Source organism: Filicampus tigris, chromosome 12, assembly GCF_054856515.1.
Source record: "Filicampus tigris isolate MCC_2025a chromosome 12, RoL_Ftig_1.0, whole genome shotgun sequence".
Lineage (NCBI taxonomy): Eukaryota > Metazoa > Chordata > Actinopteri > Syngnathiformes > Syngnathidae > Filicampus > Filicampus tigris.
In genome coordinates, this window is record NC_141228.1 from 21208140 (window position 1) to 21227730 (window position 19591).

Here is a 19591-nt window from a genome sequence, read left to right on the forward strand (position 1 = left end):
CGTGATATATTCTATTTTCGTTTCAGAATTAAAAATTTAACATCAAATTGGTTTTGGACATTTTATTACTCGTCCAAGACAGCAAACTAGAAAATCAAGCTGTATTTAAATTTTGGTATTTTGATATTAAAACGAAAATCAAATAACGAGTCGTTTTTACATTTTTTGATATCTTGTTTCAAACGTACCATCCAATGACCAAAAGAGACCCGGACCCTTCTACTTGAATACACCTACCAATACCTGTTTTCCTCAAAAGATTCCAGTTTATTTTTGTCTGTTGGGTGGAAAATGTATTTTTCCCCACAGTGAGTACTTTTACTAGTACTGTATTTTGTGCGTGTACATTGGCCAAATAAACCATTTCAACTCTACATAAACACACATCTTTATTTTGGTAATATGACACAAAATGCAAAGCTGTAGCCAACAGTTGTTTCTTAAAGGTATCTATTAGAACATAGAATGATTCAGAGAGTGGGGTGAGTGTGTACAGTGACCAATCAATCGTGCAATAAATTTTTTTTTTTGTTCAGTCTCTGTGCAGCCCTGTGTTACCTTCGGTGAGTCGGTCGTATTAGCTCCGAACCGTGGAAAGGGGGCCAACTGACTGCAGCCAGCGTGGTGGACAAAGACAACGAGGAGTCAAGTCGCTTAGCAATCGGGGTTCTATTTTATTTCTGATCTCCTTCTCACTCTCGCTTACACCAATCCTTCTTTTCCGGGTTTTCTCCCGCCACTCCAGCACACGTCACACGCCACATAGCGGTCTCATGCTATGCCTGTAACACCTGTAACAAATGTCCCAAGGACGGGTGGTCAGGGGTCACTTCATTAGAAGACTTGCATGAGAGAGTTGTTTTTCCCCGTTTGGAAGTAACATGAAAAAACATCAGCACGCATAACAGACCACTAAGGGTACAAAAAACAAACAAACAAAAAAAACCCCACATAAATTAGGACCAAGACATAACATATTTTCACACGGGTAGCTGGTCAATGATGTGTTTCCAGTTCCACGATGGTCCACTCCCCTTGCGGCGAAGCGGCGTCTTCCGGGGAAAAGCTGGTCACTGTGATACTGGTGGACGAGTCTTCCATGGGTGAGATGAGTTCGGCCCAGCGCTTGAAGGTCTCCCTCTCCGGGGACAGGAAGGCCCTGGCGTCCAGGCAGTCCCGCGACAAGGACAGTGTCTGCTTGATGAGGTACTGTGCCAGGTTCAGCTCCTCGGGCACCGGGTTGATCACGCCCAGATTGGACTCCTGGTCCGAGAGGAGCTGCCTGAGCAGGCTCCAGTCCCGCTCGGCAAACTCGCTGTCTTTGTCCTCAATGTTTCCTTGCCCGGTTCTGTCCTTGTCCGGGCGGCGCGCAAACGTGTCGCCCGCGTCCGTCTCGTAAATGGGGGAGAGGGCTTTGTTGGACGGCGTCCGCTCGCGTTTGCCGCCGCCTAGATCCAATCTGTCACAAGCAATGTCGCCTAAAAACAATTGACAATATTGCAAAATGACAAACTGTATCACAGCCCTGCGTGTCTTTTTGTTTTGGAACATTTCGGAGACAAATTATTGCCAGCGACAGACATAAAAATAAAATTAAAAAAAGAATATTCTTGCCTGGGTGCAGGAGTCGAGTAGGAAGCAATAGCTTTAATGCAGGGGTGTCCAAAAGCCACCAAACTGGCCCCCTGGTCGAATTTTGGACACCCCTACTTTAACAGCTGCTTTTACAGCAAAAACAACACTTTTTTAAATGCATCTTTTTTTTTTTTATCCACATGCTCAAACAAAGCAATAAGCCATGCATTGCACGGAACCCGTGTGTATCACAAAATATAAAATAAAACTAGTTTGCCTGGATATTCTTCTCGGTGGCAAACTATGTTGTAGGTTTTTTTGGGGATTTGAACAAAAAGGAAGGACAAAATGTATGATACAGTAGGAAGGCTGTGCCAGCATAAGCAAACAACAACATTGTTTCTGGTCTTAAGCATTAGGACAAGTCGACAGGGGATAACAGAATATAAATAATGACAAACATAAATAAAATGGATGTAAGGGAAAGAAGCAACATGCATGTATGCGGTGCCAAAATAATAAATAACATGAAAAAAAAGACAATTTTGGTGCAGAAAATCGAGAACAACCAGGAGATTCAAGTTTTTTTTTTTTTGTTTTAAGTCCAATTGACTTTTTGTGTTATCTTCACCTGCTACACAATTTAAAATAAAAACAGATTTTTTTGTTTTTAAATATAAAAAAATATATTTAAAAAAAGTTATCACATATAGCATTTTAACAAAAATCGCAGTTGGTTATGTTGTTGTACATTTTTCCGTTGTTAACTAGAAAACACTATTTGGAAGAAATGGCATTAAAATACGAATTTACACAAGCACCAGTGGCTGTAGGCGTTATTCATGTTAACAGGTTGTACGCTTTTCGTTAAACTGCCTAGATTTTTAAAAATGTACGAGTGACTTCCAAGCAACGGTTGCCAATTTTTTAAAATCATATATTAATATGTTGGTGGAAAGAATTATTATCTCTTTGTATATTATCCAAAATTGTGTACGTTTAAAGCCGGGCCAGATTCTGTAGTTCCCTAGTAAGCCTTGGCGGAGGTTCCCACGCTACGCACAACGCTAAGTTAGCGCAGCAGGCTCCTTTGGCCAATTTGTCCTAAAACTAAACGGATGTAACGGAAGTGTCATTCGTCAGCTTTTCGGTTGCGTTTCGCCACCAAAATAGCAAGGGAGGCATTTGCGATACGTTAAAATGCTGTAGGTGGCAACCTCAGAGGTGGAAATGTATAGCGTTGCGAGAAAATCAATCACAAAAATAAAGCATTTGTGTGTAAAAGTGCTTTGATAGAAAGGCCCCGCCCACTCTGGGTCTTCACCGGGGTCTGACCAAGGATATCGATGTTACAAATTCAAATGCATTGCGATGAAGCAGATGTTTAGCCATGAAGGTATGAGTTGATTTGAATTTGAACCCGAATGTCTTAAGTGGTAATATCCTTCTTTCTACACAAGGGATGGTAGGTGCAGTATAGGTCAGGTCTAGGAGTCAGGCGCAGAGAATGGTTTTTGGGGGGGGAGGATCAAGGAAGAGTCCAGAGATCATACGTTACCTGCTGGAGACTGCGCAGCGTCCCCCGTCATGTGCGGCTCATTTAAGTCTAGGTGTAAGTCAGCCTTCTTGGTTCCGTTGGCGTTGGGTTGCCGCAGGTCCAGGTGACATGGCCGCTCCTGGGGCGGGGGGTCTCTGGTGGCATCGGTGCTCAACAGAGGGGGGCTGGTCTCGTGGCTTTCCTTACTCGCCTCCTGAATCTCCGTTAAGAACTCCGCGGGCCTTTCTTGCGGTTCCTCACCTTGCTCCGGGAACGCGGTCCCTGAATGTTCGCATGGATTGGGCGTGCGGGAAGGCGCGCGGTGGGATTGCGGAGTGACCGAGTCTGACTCGAAAACATCGCACGGAGTGGCCGCATCGTCGGGGTCTTGCGGGGTCTGGGCGCCGCCCTCCTCCGAGCCCAACTCCTCGCACTCGTCCACCGAGAGCAAAACGGACCGTCGGAAATTGGATGCGGACTGAAAGTCTGGCTGCTCGTTATCCTGCTCCGCGGCGTCATCGTCGAATGCCGGGTTGACGATCCCTTGGAATGGCGGCGAGGTTTCGGTCGGACCCTGACTGGGGATCACCTCCACTTCGGATTTCTCCTCCTCCGTCTCCTCTTCGTCGTCGTCGTCGTCCTCCTCCTCGGAAGTCTGGTGCTCGGGGACGCTGGACGGTGTCTCGGCGGTCACCGCACGCTCCCTTTGCAACCATGACCGGGGACGTCGCCTCACTCCTTCCTCCTCGCTGGTAGTCTCCGCTTCCCGGCCACGCAGCCGAACCTCCACCCTCAGCCCGGCGCCGGCCTCGTACATCTTGAGCTCCTCAGGTGTGCTCGTATCGCTGCTGCTGCGCCCCAGGAAGTCACGGCAGCGCATGGTGCCGCACTTGGACACTCCTCCTTCGTTGTAGCAGTCATCGTCCTGCGAGCCCCCTGCGTCGTAGTCCTCCGAGCAGGGCTTGATGTCATCCGAGGAGGTGGAGTGCGTGCTGACCGTCTCGGACGCGGGGCTAACCTGCGGGTGGATTCCGCTCCAGGAGTCCTCCAAGGGAGTGCCGGTGCTTCCCACGCTGCACGGGGTGTCTACAGGGGTACTCGGAGACCGAACGCCCGTTAGGCTTTCGGACTTTTTAACCATCGTAATGGATCTGACTGCTTGCGGCGCCACACAGGGCTCATCCGCTCCGTTTGTCGACAGGTTCTCATTCTTCTGGATGCCGGAAATACAAGTGGAGTCCAGATGGAGGCTGAGGGAATCTTGGTCTTGGCTCGGCAGAGGTGCTGCCGGCTCCTCAGAGCTAGCCAACCCTGGGCTTTCACTCCTTTCCCGTTCAGTTTTACAGTCTAGAATTTGACCATTTTCCTTCGCTCCCAGGACTTTAGCAATCCTCATGCTTGCTGCAGATTTCGGTGATGCTCTCTCAGTTTCAGTGGTACTTTTAAGCTTTGGTGCCGACTTGTTTAAGACTTGCTTAGGAGGCGGTGTAGACACTTTAGTTGGTTTTGAAGAGGATTTAGCCGAGACTCCCATCAAGACCTTTTTGGTCGTTTCCCCGTGTGGTTTGGTCGGTGCAGAGGATCTCGAGCCGTCTGAGTCTTTCCTGGGCAAAGTCTGCTTTTTCCCAACAGCTCCATGCTTGGCAACTAAACCACAAAAAGAGCAGGCAGGCGTTAAAAGGACATTTGCACTCAAATGACGGAAATGTTTGGAGAGCTAAAAGTCTGACCGTGGTCGTCTTGGACTCCTTTGCCTTTGGTGTCCGATCTTGCTCTCACCGCTCCAGTCGCAGGGCCCTCCGCTGCTACAGGCTTTACTCTGACACTTCCTTTCACCTTGGACCTGCTGGTGGGATCGGGGACGGACAAAACCGTTACAACCGGGGGTTCCCCCCCACCCCACATTACTTTCTGACAATCAATTGGGCAAACTCACCCGCTGCTCTGCTTTGTCAAGTCCGATTTGGCCAGTGCTGGTTTGTTCAGCGCCTTGGCCTGCTGTTTGGGCTTTGCTCCTAGAACGCAGTCATAAAGCACAAGAGCACATGTTGAGGACAAAAGCTTGACAGTTGCTGTTCATCTGCTCTGCCCCGATACCAATACAATAGCCAGCTACAATCTGAAATGTGAGAGCTATTGGTTAAAAGTCAGTGGTTAAAGTAAGTCGAGTTGGTGGTTAGGGTTAGTTGTCTCGTGTGTCCTTTGAACGAGCCCAAAATGTTGTACCATCCACACCACGACAGCTAGCACGGGGATGAACTCTTCTGAGTTCTGATTTATGGTTAGGGTATACTAGGAGTTGGGGCTTAAGGGTTTGGGCTAAAGTCAGTTGTTGGGTCTTAAAATGTAATTTCCAGTATTTGTTAAATACAGACAAAGCAAAGGTTGCCCAGTGTTCCAGGATGGATTCTGTTGAGCCTCGGAGGTTCTACTTTTTAGTGTTTTAAAGTGTTAAGTGCTTGAGTACAGAAGGGTTGGAATAATGCTATCAGGATTAAGCGGCCTTTCTAAAACCACGAAAGCTCAAAGTGCTCACTCAACCAAACAACCCCCCGCCCCGCTCAGGCCACTACCGCCCCCCCCCCGAGTCCCTGCCGTCTGGTAGCAGCTGTGCAGAGTTTCGACGTCTGCGGTTCAGCAGCTGCTGGCACACTGATAGCAGCCTGAATGTTTTATCTCTGCTTGTCCACGCGTCAGAGTGACCCGGCTTCTGACGGTTCCGTCATTCAGCAGAGGTTGGGGACTCAAATCGGACTTAAGTCCCCCATTTTAAGACATGGCAATTGGTTGTCTTAAACTTATCAAAGTTCACCTTGATTGACTTGACCCACTTGATTTTTGCCATATCAACTTGGGAAGTGTCTTAGTCTCACCTCTGTCATTGAGTCCCAATGATTTCAAGATATAACAAATAAGCACCTGGAATGGAGGGCGTGCCATTTCGAGGGCTTCTGCCGCCACCGCCGCCGTTTTCTGGCGAGGCGCCACCCGATGTGGACGAGGCAGCTTGTTGCGCAGAGCCTCTCGGAGCTCTTGAGGTGCAGCTTGGAGGGGAGGTCTTTGGTCTGCTCCCAGGATTGGCCTTCTTCTCAGTCTCCTTCACCACGCGGGAGCGAGCTGGACCGCCAACATCCCGCCTGACGCCCGCGGTTCCGACGGCGCCGTTCACAACCGGCGCCCCGCTCACTGTCGTCTTTGGCTTTGCTGCTAAGCTCCGCTCTCCGGGCTTCTTGCTGGTCTTCACCTTGGAGGTTTGTCCATCCCCTGATTTGTGAGTGGTCGTCAGAGCATCTGACTTCATGGCGGGAAGAAGAATCTACGCACTCGGACACGCTTGAACTCAGCAGATGAAGAACATCTTCGAAGCGCCTTCTGCCGCTCAAGACACAAAAGAACACGGTACTGCGTGAGGATGGTTGCCGTCAAACTAATGGTTTGAAGTGTTGGGACCACATGACAACTTTTTTCATTGAAAAGTTCGACATGCGTCGACGATTTTATGTCCGCGCAAAAAGAAGAGAAACACTTTCATTCCTCTACGGATGTCAAGTATAAATCAAGCTTTTTCTCGCGTTGCCGTTCTTTCCTGTTCATGCACAAGTGGACCAAACAAATGCTGTCATATACGTGTGAGGGATAACCGTTTGGGATAACTGTCGGTGAACACAAAAAAGCGATGAAGTGGCCGGCGAGTGTTTCTGATGCTCAACAAGGATCAATAAAAGCCTACGAGGAGCTCTCAATCCTGCCTCATCTGCATAGAGGGACGGGTCTTAGCGGCACATCTGCTGCTCATTCCACGCTGATGCGCTCAAGCTGGCTTTGCTATTTTGTGTCACGTGGCAAATCTCTGCAATCAAGGGGTGAAATTACGTGCACTTTACGGGATGCATCATTGTCTGCTTGTCAAAAGGCAAAAGACTGACCGGTGTTTCAACGTGCCAAGCGTCAGCGTTGATGCTAATGCTATACAAGAAGACTTTTAGTATTTTTTACGATGCTCGATTTTAATGGTGCTTTAACTGCACAATGGATTCAAATTCAACTTTTTGTGGACGGGTGAGCAAGCTGTCAGCCGGACCAACACTGAGTTTTTTTTTTTTTTTTCTGCCTCACGACCAAAGGCAGTAATAGTACAACGATGTCGTGGCATTGCTAAATTTGAGACGACGTGGAAATTTCAGCCATTTTGGTCCTCACCTTTGGAATAGCCTGCCAGAGGATGTCAGGTCTGCAGAGACTGTTGATATTTTTAAGAGGAAGCTCAAGACACACCTTTTTAGTTTGGCTTTCAACAACTTTTAAATAATTTATCTTTTCTTTTGATTGAAGATAATTCTATGTTTTGCTTTGAATGTTTTAAAGCACTTTGAGTTGCATTTTTATGTATGAAAAGTGCTATATAAATAAAATGTGAAAAAATGTGAAATAGGGAACTCTGAGCGCGAGACCCACCTCAAAATGTTTCAGTCAAGCAACAACACAAGGCTGGCGACTGAGTGGAATTAATAAGTCTCCACTAGACAAAACACGGCTGCACACAACACTGTGGAGTGACCACATGTCAGAGTCGACTGGGGAAAAAAAAAAAGACTATATTGGGGAAAATGTAGCAAAACGGCAAGAAACATGGCAGATTGGGTAGAACTAATCGGTCATATAGCATTCCGCAAAATTAACATGAAGGCGAACAACATTGCGGAGTGACCACATGGTGGAATCGAAGGGACTACGTTGGAGAAACAAACAAAATAGCAAGCCTGGGTGGAACCGATAAATCACCAAGCATCCTAGGACGGAAACGTGGATGCGCACAACGCGACATTGTGGAGCGACCGCACCATGCACTACACTTAGTAAAATAACAACCACTAGCAGTGAGCTGCTGACGACAGTCTTCTGGTCTAAAACAACAGACAACAGCAGGAACATCATTAGTAAGATATCTTAGTATGGTGCGCGCGCACACACACACACACAAACGCACTCACGCACTCCACTGAGAAGAGGGAAAACAAACCTTCAGTCAATGGATTGATCGGCACGCCGCATCCAAGCAGCAGTCATGCGCGTCGGCAAATAATAACACAAACGGTTAATAATAACCATAGTCAGCCTTGTGACGTAGTCGCGGTGTTTTCCACGCGGTTTGTATTCGATGACATCCATGATGAATTATTCAGGCGGCTACTTCGGTGTCGCCTTAGCATCCACACACCCGCATGTGGATCATGTGCACCATTTTAGTCAGCCACCCCGCCCCTTACACGCACATTTCCCCTACAATCATGCAGCAAATTATAATAAGCATAAAAAGGTCCAAGCTACGTAATATCATCCCCGCAGCACAAGCTTCTCACCTGCTCACCGATTCCTCTCCGGAAACCACACGAGAAGCTCCTGAGGAGGCGCAGTACAGCAGCGTGGAATGCGTCTAGTGATTGGACCTCCTGGATGGGGAGGGGGTGTGGCAAGAATGGAAAAAAAAAATGGTGCTGTGCTGTGTCAGCCAATCAGCAGCTGCTCGGAAGGACCTTTCATCGCCATAGCAACACACACACCCCGCCCTCCTCAGACTTCACCCTCTGGCGCGGAAGACGTATTACTCGGTGAGTGCGTGAGTGTGTATGTGTGTGTTGTATGAGATTAGCTGAGACCGCCACGGGTTTAATCCGCCAGGGCAACGTCTACTCACCTCGCAAGATTAGCGGGCCATTACCTCCGCCAAGGATTGTCACGCTTCAATTGCTTGCGTTTGTTTGTTGTTTCTAAAAAAAAAAAAAAAAAAGAAGCTATTTGTTTGTCACTTCCAGTTGATGTTTACTGTAAAACGGACTTCAAACTAAATTAGACATTAAACACCCAATTGTTCAACTAAATCATACGCGATGAAAGTCTGCTAGCTTCATGCTAAAGTATAATGCGAAACGCCACAGACGAGCTAATGGAAATTAGCATAGATGTGACGGTAATTATAAAACTTCAAGCAACTGCCTCTTTAACACAAAATATACAAGGATGCTCACAAGCATATATTGTCTCTGCTCTGTGGGAAGAACAATAACTGGGCAACAGATTTTTACTGAATTTTTGTTAATGTTCTACAATAGGTGGAATTTCTGAAACGTCATAGCTATAAATAACAACATATCGGAAAATCCCTATTGCGCAAGCTTTTATAGGCCAAACTTAAAAACACCAAAAATACATCTCAAAAACCTGACATGCTCGAGAAAAAGTAACTACATTTAGCAACATAAAGCCATGTCTGATTAAAATGTGTTGTTGACCAATGTTATTCCTGAAGTTAGGAGTTAGGAACTACACTATTGCTGCCTCTTCTTCTATTACACTCCATGTCTTCCAGTCGATTTCAGTGCTGCTTTGCATGTGGCACAATGTGGCTACACCGAGGGCGTGCAACTGTAAATTCGGACTTGTCTGTATACTGTAAAAACATTGCGGGGAGAAAAAAAAGAAAAGAAGATTGCTTAAAAATCTGCTGTGTCGTGGGAGTGCAAACAATAAACCACAATATAGCCGGTGGTCACTGTGATATTAAACGATGCTCGCAATGGAGAACTATGGATGTACGACGTCAGAGTTTATCTGAATAATTGTAAATGACAATATTTTTCGAATCATGTCCAATATAATTAACTCGTTTATAAAATGAGCAAAACTTGAAAGGAAGGACGCAGATTGCGCAAGCAGCACGACCCCACAGAATGTCAACATGGACATCAAATGGGACTGGCCTCAGTGTTGGTTGTAATGAGCTTCTCTTGGATGAGTGCAAATTGAATCAAGGTGGTCTTTAATTAGATCATCTTCATATTTCCTTCCTATGGGGGGGGGGGGGGGGGAAAGACAGGAAAACGAGTTGGGACGATAACAAGCTAACGATATTTAGCTCAATTACACCGAAGCAGACAGACTCGTCATTAGAAGCCGACCAGCCTCTAAATACTGAACACCCTTTACCGCTTTTCTCTAAACATAGTCAGAAAGCACCACATACGGTACCTTAACATATTGTTGCATATCGTGCAATAGTGTCACATTTGACTGCGTAGCGTCACACTTTGCCGTATATCGCCTCATAGTGTCACATCGCAGCACATATCAACTCCTGGAGTGGCCGCGGTGACTGCAGCCTGAGGCCACTCCAGGAGTTCCCTGGCAGGACGTCGACCCGCGTTAAAGCCAGCGTGGTCACGGCTAAGGACAGCACTTCGTCTCTGAGCCCGGAGGGACAAACGTGGACTCCATTGGACTGCGCTACTTTGGAACCACCAATGGGTCCGGTCCACAGCAGCTCAGCAGGAGATCGGACTCGTGTTTTTTCCCCTGACCCAGTCTTTGCTTCTTCTGTCAGGAATAAAAAATTCCACGCATGCAGGATTGTCCCGGAAAGGCAACCAAGCAAACAGTGAGATGTCGGATCGGTTTGAATGTTTCACACGTGACTTGCAAGAGAACGAAGAGGAAGTTGGCACTTTTTATGGAATGACACCCACTTTTTTCGGGGCACCTGCACAATCCAACGCTAGTGTGTATCAAAGAATGACGCGTTCACAAAGAAATTGGAGTGTCATCCCTCTAGAAAAAAATGTTGAAAATTTTTTGAAAAAATAAATAAAAAAATAAAAAATCAGTATAGCCATTTAAACTTAACTACTATGGCAACGTAGACAGGAAAAAAAATGCAATATAAATTCTGTTGAAAGTATTATGTAGAAAAGTGTGACGTGTTAATGAATTACTAGAAAGAAAAGAAAACTGTAGAGCCGCCATTAATATTTAAAAGAAAATGTAGAATGGCAAAAACTCTGTGGTTGTATATAGAGAACATAAAAGTAGAACACTGCGCAGCCATTTAGGCTATTAAATGTTTTTCCCCCCCAAATTTAAATGTAATTAAGAGAAATAAGTATGACACTGTAGATTGAGATTTCAGACCCCCCCCCCACAGTATGGCTATTCAGGCAAATAAATGTACTTGTTAAATAATTGGCATTAGCACCCCCGACAGGACTGATGCAGAACCATTGCTGGCCACAAATTTGATTGGCCTTGGGGAAAGGTTGGGGCTTACAGAATGTTGCTCTTATTTTTGGACACCTTTATGATGATTCACTGTTGTACCGGATCTCCTTAGCTCCACTAGGTCAGCACCAAGGTCTGATGCTAGCTCAGGTGAAGCTAAGCTAAGATGAACCGCGTGTGCGTCGGCGTGCGCAAATATGATTAATCTCCTAAGTGACTCGCACGCACGATGACGAGACAACGTAAGGACTTTCCACGCTGATTTAGATGTTACTCTGTATTAAAGCAAACCCTGGACACCATCACAAAAAAGGGAATAAATAAAAATAATGTCCGCACACAACATTGTGGAGCGGCATGACAGTCTATTGGACAAAGGTTTTACTTTGGGGATACGAGGCAAAAGTAAAACGCTAGCAAAGCAGGCAAACTGGGCGTACCCTAATAAACGATAGAACAGGCACATTAGAAATGTCAAAAGAAATGAGTTTTTGAACGAAAACAAAGTGGACACACAACATTGTGGAGCGACCATGTTGTCTTTGTGTGCGTCTATTCTTGTGTTACGCTATTTATAAATCGGCACCTCTAGTTCTATTCCGGGTGTTTTGTTTTGAACAAAAGCTCTCTATTTTGAACAGCGTCCGCTTTTTGAAGAACCGCACAACAAATGAGACAAAGTGCGTTTATTTATAAAATCAAAATGATGGCTCTGTGAACTTTGGAATGCGTGCCGGGGTACAAAGCAGGAGGTACTACCCCCCCCAAAAAAAAGATGCAGGAAGTGAAAAAAAACGAGTGTCAAGATGCTGACTGAACAGCGAGTCCGCATAGTATTAACAGCGCTCGACCTCGTCTCCATTTTGTTGACCGTCAGCCTTATTTGATTATGAAATGAATTCTTTTTTTTTCCCGCCGCTCATATTCTGAAAGCTCCCAAAAAAAGAACTCATTCCATTTTGAAATAAGGCTGCGATATCCCAAAATGTGTATTCCGGATGCACTGTAAACAATAAAAGTCTTCACCCTGCGTCCTTCTGGGCCGCGTCCACCCTCCAAGTGTGCTTTGAACCTGATGATTGCGTCATTGCTCTGTTGCCCGGCAACGCCGGCGCCTGTCCTTCGGTCAGTTCCTGTGGCCCTTGCGGCTGTCGCCCTCCTTGAGGAAGGTCCACATGAGCGTGTTGACAATGTCGGGCTGGTCCTGCTGCAGCCAGTGGCTGGCCCCCGAGATGACGTTGAGGCGGAAGTGGTTGCGGATGTGCACCCGGCACGCCTCGGCCATCTCCTGCTCCACGAAGGCGTCGCGCTCGCCCCACAGAAGCAGCACCGGGGACCGCACCTGGTTGTGGCTCAGCGGCAGAGAGCTGCAGTCATATCAAAGCGACGGATTACAAGTATGGCAAACTCAAGTGAAACTCCAGTTTAAAGCAACAGTGTCCCGTGTCAGTTTTCGTTGATTATGGCGGCGCCATGTGGACAAAGGCGGTAGTGTTTTGACAAAAGTCAACCACATTTCCCAAGCGCGCCAGCGCGTGGTGTCGTGAAGTCCCGAGCTCTCGCTGGCCTGCAAGTTGGACTGAATGACATTTCTATTCTATAGCGGTGAGGTCATGAATCTAATTTTGTTTAAACAATACTTCAGTTTTTTTGTTTTGTTTTGGGGCTTCTGCCAGTAATAGCGCGTAGGCGTCGAATCGACTTCCGTCCTAATAGCGAAAGGAGGAAGTGAGTATGCCTTAAAGCAATTTGACATTTGTATTTTTTTTTGTATGCCAGGGTTGCTCCCATCCTCCTCAAATTTGCTTAGTGCCAGTAACAACGACACAGACCCCCCCCAGGGCATGACAAAAGCCCCATTCAACTACTTGTAAGTCAATGTTTCATCAAAAGAGTTGTGAAAAAAAATGTATTAAGGTCAAATTCTTGCCCTGTGCTGCTTTAAAACTAGGGATGTTTGATACCACTTTTTTTTTTTTGGAACTTGCCCATTCTCTATTTAAAACAAAAATCATTAACATAAGCTTGGACACACACTACGTTGTGGAGCGACCATACGACAGTGTCTACTATTTCGGAGTAAAAAAGCATAACAGCAAAAAATGAGGTCAACTGCGTGGAACGAAAAAGTACCGTAGCTTCTCGGAACAGAAATATTGATGTACACAACTCTGTGGAGCTTTCACAGCAAACAATGACATACTAAAAAGTGACATACTAAAAAGTCAAGAAAAAGCCAGCAGTGTGAAATATTCAATAAAAGTCAGAAATGGGAAAACAACAGCGGTAAAAGGCAACATTTTGTTGTCCTTGTTGACTTTTTTTCTCCGCTGTTCCGTGCTATAAAAAGCAGCGGTGCGATCGGGCGGCAGATGGTTGGCTCGATCATGTGTGATGAGTTCATTCATTCAAATATGCTCCTAATGACATTTGTGCTCCTTTTGCTCAGCTTTTACATAAGTTGTTGTTCGGTTTCTTTCTAGTCCTACGCTAGAGGGCGCCACACAGGATTGTCCTCATTAGGGTGGCGTGTGAGTTGGCGCTGATCCCGGCTGACTTGGGGCGAGAGGCAGGGTACACCCTGGACTGGTTGCCAGTAAATGTCGGCACACGTGGACAAACCAAGAATCCGCCAAATGTGTGGCAGACCCACTAAACCGTCGTGCCGCACCGCATCTATTTCATTCTTTTAAAGTAGAAAAGAAAAAAAAAAAAAATCAGGGAGCCAGATTTTTTTTTTTTTTTTTTTGCATGGCAGCACCTCCTGGTGACGTGTTGCCACGGCAACGGCCGTCACGTGGTGTTCAAGGTGACACGTGAAGACAATGGGCCGTGTCAAAGCATGCAGAGCAACATCTGACCCTCCCAAACAAGGACACACAAATTGTAACACAAAAACAACGATGAAATACTAACCTGAGTAAATGTTACAATTTTAATGTCATTAACGGTATTAACCGTTTTCACCACATTAGCTGTAACAGGATTACACTGTACTACATTGAACATATTAACTAACCTTATTACCATTGTTGTATTACCTTTAGCAACTAAGCCCAAAGCCAAACAACAGCTATAATCGTGTTAGTCATATTATCTGTAACCGTATTACTCGCATTTACTGGAACCGTCTAACTGTTTTTATTGTAACCTTATTAACCACATGGAATGTAACTGTACTTACCATATTAACGTGAACCATATGAATTAGCCATCTCAAGCGAGACTATATCAACCGAATGAACTAAAAATATAACTATTGACTGCAGTCATGCTAACCGTATTACCCGTGACCATATTAACCGCATTAACTTTGACCATATCACACTGAATTACCTGTCACCAAATTAACCATATTGACCTTACCTTATTAATCATATTTACCATAACCGTATTAACTGTATCTGCATCAACCATAACCATATTAACCAAATTAACTACCAGTATGAACTGTTTTTACCGTAATCATATTAACTGTGACAGACTGACTAATTTTAAGTATACCTGACTTGCTGGCTGAGTGTTTTTTTTTGTTTTGGTTTCCCCCCCCACCCCCCCCCCGCACCTGAAAACATTCCTGAAGTAGTTGAGCGCCGCTGTCAAAGCTCCAGGCTGCGACAGCGCGTACAGGTACGCTTCCAGCTCCTCTGCCGTCAGCCATCTTCCTTTCCGGGCCATTCCCGTGCTCCGGCTGGTGAACAAGGCCTTCAGAGCCTTGGGGGCGGACGAGAGAAATACGGCGTGAGTCAGAGAGGAGGATTTGGCCGGAAAAGCAGCGTGGCCCCACTTTACGTGGCCCACTGCTGATAGCACAACACAACAAACACACACACTGCGTCACCTCCATATGGACGCGTTATGCAATGCTACCTTTCAGTTTCGTCAACTGGAAAAAAAAAAAAAATTGCCGGGACACCTACAAGAACGTCCACTCCCCCGGTAAGAGCATTGCTGATAAATGCTTGAGTGTTTTTGTGGCTATTTTTTGTCCATTGCTGATGTCGTCGATGGCAAGCATGACAAAGTACTAATTCCTGTGGTTTAATGTCGCCTTTTGGGAAGCAAATATACACCGATTTAACAGCAAACTACCTTTTCCCTGAAGAAATTGTATTTTAGACATAACATTTTCATAGCCTAATGTTGCCTTTTTGTGAGTGAATATGGCAAATATATGACTAAAATGAGCACTTGCCTGGGCAAATAGACTGTTTTAGGACACTGCACTATATAAAAGGTTCAAGAAGATAAAAATACTCGAAAGGCTAAAGAATTTTCCACAGAAGATTGCTGATCCCACCCCCCCTCCTCCTGCTACGCTTCTATTTTTAGCCCTCACTCTGATGCACTCTTAAAATAGAACACAGACGGTGGGAAACACACACACACACGAACAGACATAGGGATGCCCTTGAAGAGAGTCAAGGTCGGGGGGGGGGAGGGGTGAGATAGGGCACCTTGAAGTCGTTGATGGAGAGCATGAGCTCAGGCAGGCGAGGCAACTGGAAGAAGAAGTAGTGACTGCACTTCAACATCTGGCTGGGATGACGCAAGGCGTAGTCTGAGCAACGGGAAGACGAGGAGAAGGTGAGGAGGGAAAGAAAGATAATGGGAGGGGAGGACAAGAGAAAGAGGAGGGAGGAAAAAGAATGAGGTGGGGAAGAAAGGGGGAGCAGAATGAAGGGAAGGGAGGGGAGGAGAAGAGTAAATTGGAGGGAGGCAGCAGAAGAACGGCCTCCCACTTCATAAGATCGGCTGACACGCAGAGGGAGATCGAGAGTTACCTGCGTGGACGGACGGGTGCGGACAGTTGAGGACGATGAGCTTGGCGACCATCTCCGGGTAGTTGATGGCAAACAACCACGCGATGGTGCCGCCCCAGTCGTGACCCACCAGGAAGCAACGGTTGTACCCTCAACCCCAAAACGAGACACAAAAAAAAAAAAAAAAAACGTCAGGAGGGCGAGAAAGACCAGACTGAAATAAAGGCAAGGGAAGGAAAAACAGCATGAAAGGAAGTCAGGAAGTAGGACGGCAAATGAAGGAAAGAAAGGACAAAAAGGCGAGAAGGACAGGCTTGAAAAACAAGGAAGGAAGGAACAAATGACAAAGGAAGAAAATAAGGAAAGAAAGACAAAGGCAACAAGAATAGAACAGACAAAAAAAAAAGAAAAAAGAAAAACACAGAAGGAAGGAAATAAGAAGAACAGGAAGTAAAGAAAGAGGATGTGCAAAAAGTAAGGATAGAGAGACAAAAAGAAGGAAGGCCGGAAGAACAGGTGAGCTCAATCCTGTCATTATTGTTCTTTATCAGTCACATGATGACTCTTGTCACCATGGCGACCACATCTCAGCAAATCTGTCACTTCTGTCTCGAGGCCTGAAAGCGGCAGAGTCCAACCGGTCGCCATGGCTACCGCCTCCTCGCGCCGTCGGTACGACGAGCGCCCGTCTGCTCACCGAGGTGCTCCACCATGTCCTTGACGTCGGCGAGCAGCACTTCGGGTTTGTAGCTGTCCGCGGCCAGCGGCAGGTCCGACTCGCCGTAGCCTCGCATGTCCACCGCCACCACGCGGAACTCGCTCTTGAATTCGCGCAGCTGGTGGCGCCAAGAGAACCTGCAGCACAATAGCGCACTTGGCAACCTTCAAAAGAACCCGCGGCGGGCACACAGACAGTTCTCGCGGATAAAGGAAGCTCTTGGGGACTTGCGGCGAAGATGCCGACAGTTGTCTGGAACCTGTGGTGGGAATACGGACAGTTCTGCGGATACACAGACAGTTGTCAGGACTGTTTCGAACTCCCCCGTTGAACAACGTCCCCACATGTCACGTTCTTCGATTTCAATCTAAAATCCATTTCAATAGACAAGGGTCACATTTGACCTGGAACAGCCTCAGTGCACACAAACTTTGTCAGTTTGAATTATTTTCATTTTGGAGTATTTGGGGTTGTTCATTGTTGTGATTTGGATTTTTTTTTTTTTTTTTTTTAGCAGTATTTATGACAGTTTGCTCTTTTAGAAATATATCAAAGTGTTGCATAATTTGAGTATGACGGAAAAAAACGGCTGTTAAAACTTTATTTGGATATTCACTGTTGACAGTGATACGATCCGTTGCAATAATCGATATTGATGACACTGCTTAAGAAAAAAAATCCCAAATCAATCGTAATATATTTTGCATAATTTGACCATGAAAATGCCCAATTAAAAATACTTTTTAGAAACCAGGAACAAAACTAGCACAAGAAGCACAACCGGCTTATGGAGAAATGAATCCCAAAATCAATCAGAACACATTTCCCATAAAAACATTGCTGCACACTGTTGACAGTACGATCCGATCCATTACGACAGCAACATTTAGGACAATTTGCTTCCCCCCCGAGTTCATTTTAAGTTTGCAAATGACATGCCCATTTCTGTCGAGAAGTGAAAACCAAATTGCCTTGACGTGGCTTCCGCATGCAGCCGAGAGACGTCAACGCAACCTGACAACGTCTTTGACCCCAATCCACGAGGGTCTTATATCATATCATAATCCAAACGGCGGCCTGTCGGGGGGAGGGGGCGAGATATCTTAAAAGGAATTTGAAGAACAAGGCTGATCAGGGAAGTGCTTTTTGCAATGCCCTGCAAAGGTGCTGGTGGACTGGCTGACTTACCAGAACTCGGGGAAGCCGTGGAGGAAGAGCATGAGGGGCTTACCCCGCTCACCCGCCGCCACGTAGTGAAACCTCAGGCCTGACTCCTGTGGGCAGGCAAGACCAAAAAATTACACGCAAATTAGGCGCTGTGACATCATCACAGTTTCAATTCAGGCTCACACATTTCCCCGATCGGCATACTGCCCAAAGGGAGGTGTGCCAAGCTTGTGGCCTCATATTCAAAATGGGATAGAGAACCCTACACTCAACATTGGCTTCAAACCCTATCCCGGGATTGAAACGAATTTAAAACCCTAATAGTGACCTCAAATACCAACCAAGGGCTTGCTTGCTTGACTATCCTTGTCCGATTGAAACGCCAATATTGAACCCGAATTTGAAGCCCCAACACCAACTTGACATCCACACCAAGCTTGAAACCCTAACAAGCCGTAAACCTTAATTTGAAACCCTAACATTGGCTAACTTGCCTGAGTTGAACAGACATGTTTTTGTATTGAATCCCTTTATGAGTGTACCTAATAAAGTGTGCGGTGAGCGGACTTCATTAATGACTACATTGATGACGCAAAAGCAACGACAACACTTCCCGGAGTGAAGTTTCGCGCTCGCGCGCGCACACACTCGGCCACGCGCCTCAGACAAAAACAAAACTCGCACGCGCACGGCCTCCGCGATCACGACTCAAGGTGCACGCATGCAGGAGAAGCGCCCTCCCACCCGCCAGTTTTCGCACGCCCCCGCTGCGCGTGCACGCGCCTGCCTGCCTGCCTGCCTGCCTCACTCACCTTGATGCGCACGTAGCAGTGCGTGCCCAAGGACGTGTCGTGCAGACACGCCGGCGGCGCCTCGCGCAGCGTCCAGCGGAAGGTGGCCGACGGCCGCGCGATGGCGCTCCAGCAGAGCCGCAGCAGCGCCGCGGCGCCGCAAAGCGCGCAAAAGGCGCCGACGAGCGACCAGTAGGCGCAAAGTCGCAGGCGCAGCGCCAGGCGGACGAGCAGCGGAGGCAGCAACGTGCGCAGCGGACGCGCCATCTTTGCATCGCGTTGCCAGCCGCGTCTTGGAGGAATGGAGAGGATGAGGAGGATGAAGAAGAGGGAAAGGAGCGAAGGGAGGGAGGGAGGATCCCGGACGACGAGCCGCTCAATGGGACGGACGACTGGGAGGGAAAAAGAGGGAACGGCGGGGAGGGAGGGGGGAGTGTTGTTTTTGTTGTTTGCGGCCAATCAAGAGTTAATGTTCCACCTCACGTCTTGGCTTGTTGTTGTGGCACAAAACACGTGGACGGTCTTTGGGGTCTGCTGTAAAAAAAAAAAAAAAAAAAAAAAAAAGAAAACATACTGCCCATGCAATGAAGTGCAAAAAAAAAATTATGTATTGATTGGAAAGATGGGCCAGGTATTTCATCGACCAACTGGGGGGGGGGGGGGGGGAAATTATATTCAATTAGTTCATAAAATAATTGGTAAAAAAAAATAAGTACACAATTTAGCTATTCAAGTAATTATGACTCAATTATAAATACAATGAATATTGAATTTTAATTTATTTAGCTAAAATTATTTCACATGCATTTAGTTTTTAAATTTCTCTTCATATTCTAATTCCTTTAATCTAAATAAAATTACTAAAATAACTGCACATTAATATTTTTTATATATGTATACATTTGAAGTGCTCCAAAGTTGAGCTAATTTAATGTAAAATACTACAGTAGTATTTTTCATGTCATCAATAAAACGTGAGTACTCATCTACA

At 46.3% G+C, this 19591-nt stretch overlaps 2 protein-coding genes across 6 annotated transcripts; both read right to left on the minus strand.

Annotated features, from left to right (window-relative positions):
* Window positions 1–372: 372 nt before the first annotated feature.
* On the minus strand, window positions 373–8566 carry btbd8 (BTB domain containing 8). 5 transcript variants are annotated; one of them, XM_086048180.1, is made up of 6 exons: window positions 8473–8566; window positions 6032–6484; window positions 5049–5127; window positions 4843–4955; window positions 3134–4759; window positions 373–1478 (listed from the first exon to the last, which is right to left on the minus strand). In XM_086048180.1, exons 2-6 carry the CDS (start codon window positions 6411–6413, stop codon window positions 997–999), a joined length of 2682 nt encoding a protein of 893 aa, XP_085904306.1. In that variant the 5' UTR covers window positions 6414–6484; window positions 8473–8566; the 3' UTR covers window positions 373–996. The 5 variants fall into 5 exon arrangements, with proteins under 5 accessions (XP_085904306.1, XP_085904308.1, XP_085904303.1 ...); XM_086048182.1 differs by having other exon boundaries at window positions 373–791; window positions 4843–4958; XM_086048177.1 differs by having other exon boundaries at window positions 4843–4958.
* Window positions 8567–11832: 3266 nt separating this feature from the next.
* ephx4 (epoxide hydrolase 4) lies at window positions 11833–19024 on the minus strand. The gene is made up of 7 exons (XM_086047117.1): window positions 18622–19024; window positions 17831–17916; window positions 16622–16779; window positions 15946–16074; window positions 15619–15722; window positions 14727–14875; window positions 11833–12528 (listed from the first exon to the last, which is right to left on the minus strand). Exons 1-7 carry the CDS (start codon window positions 18865–18867, stop codon window positions 12288–12290), a joined length of 1113 nt encoding a protein of 370 aa, XP_085903243.1. The 5' UTR covers window positions 18868–19024; the 3' UTR covers window positions 11833–12287.
* Window positions 19025–19591: the final 567 nt, after the last annotated feature.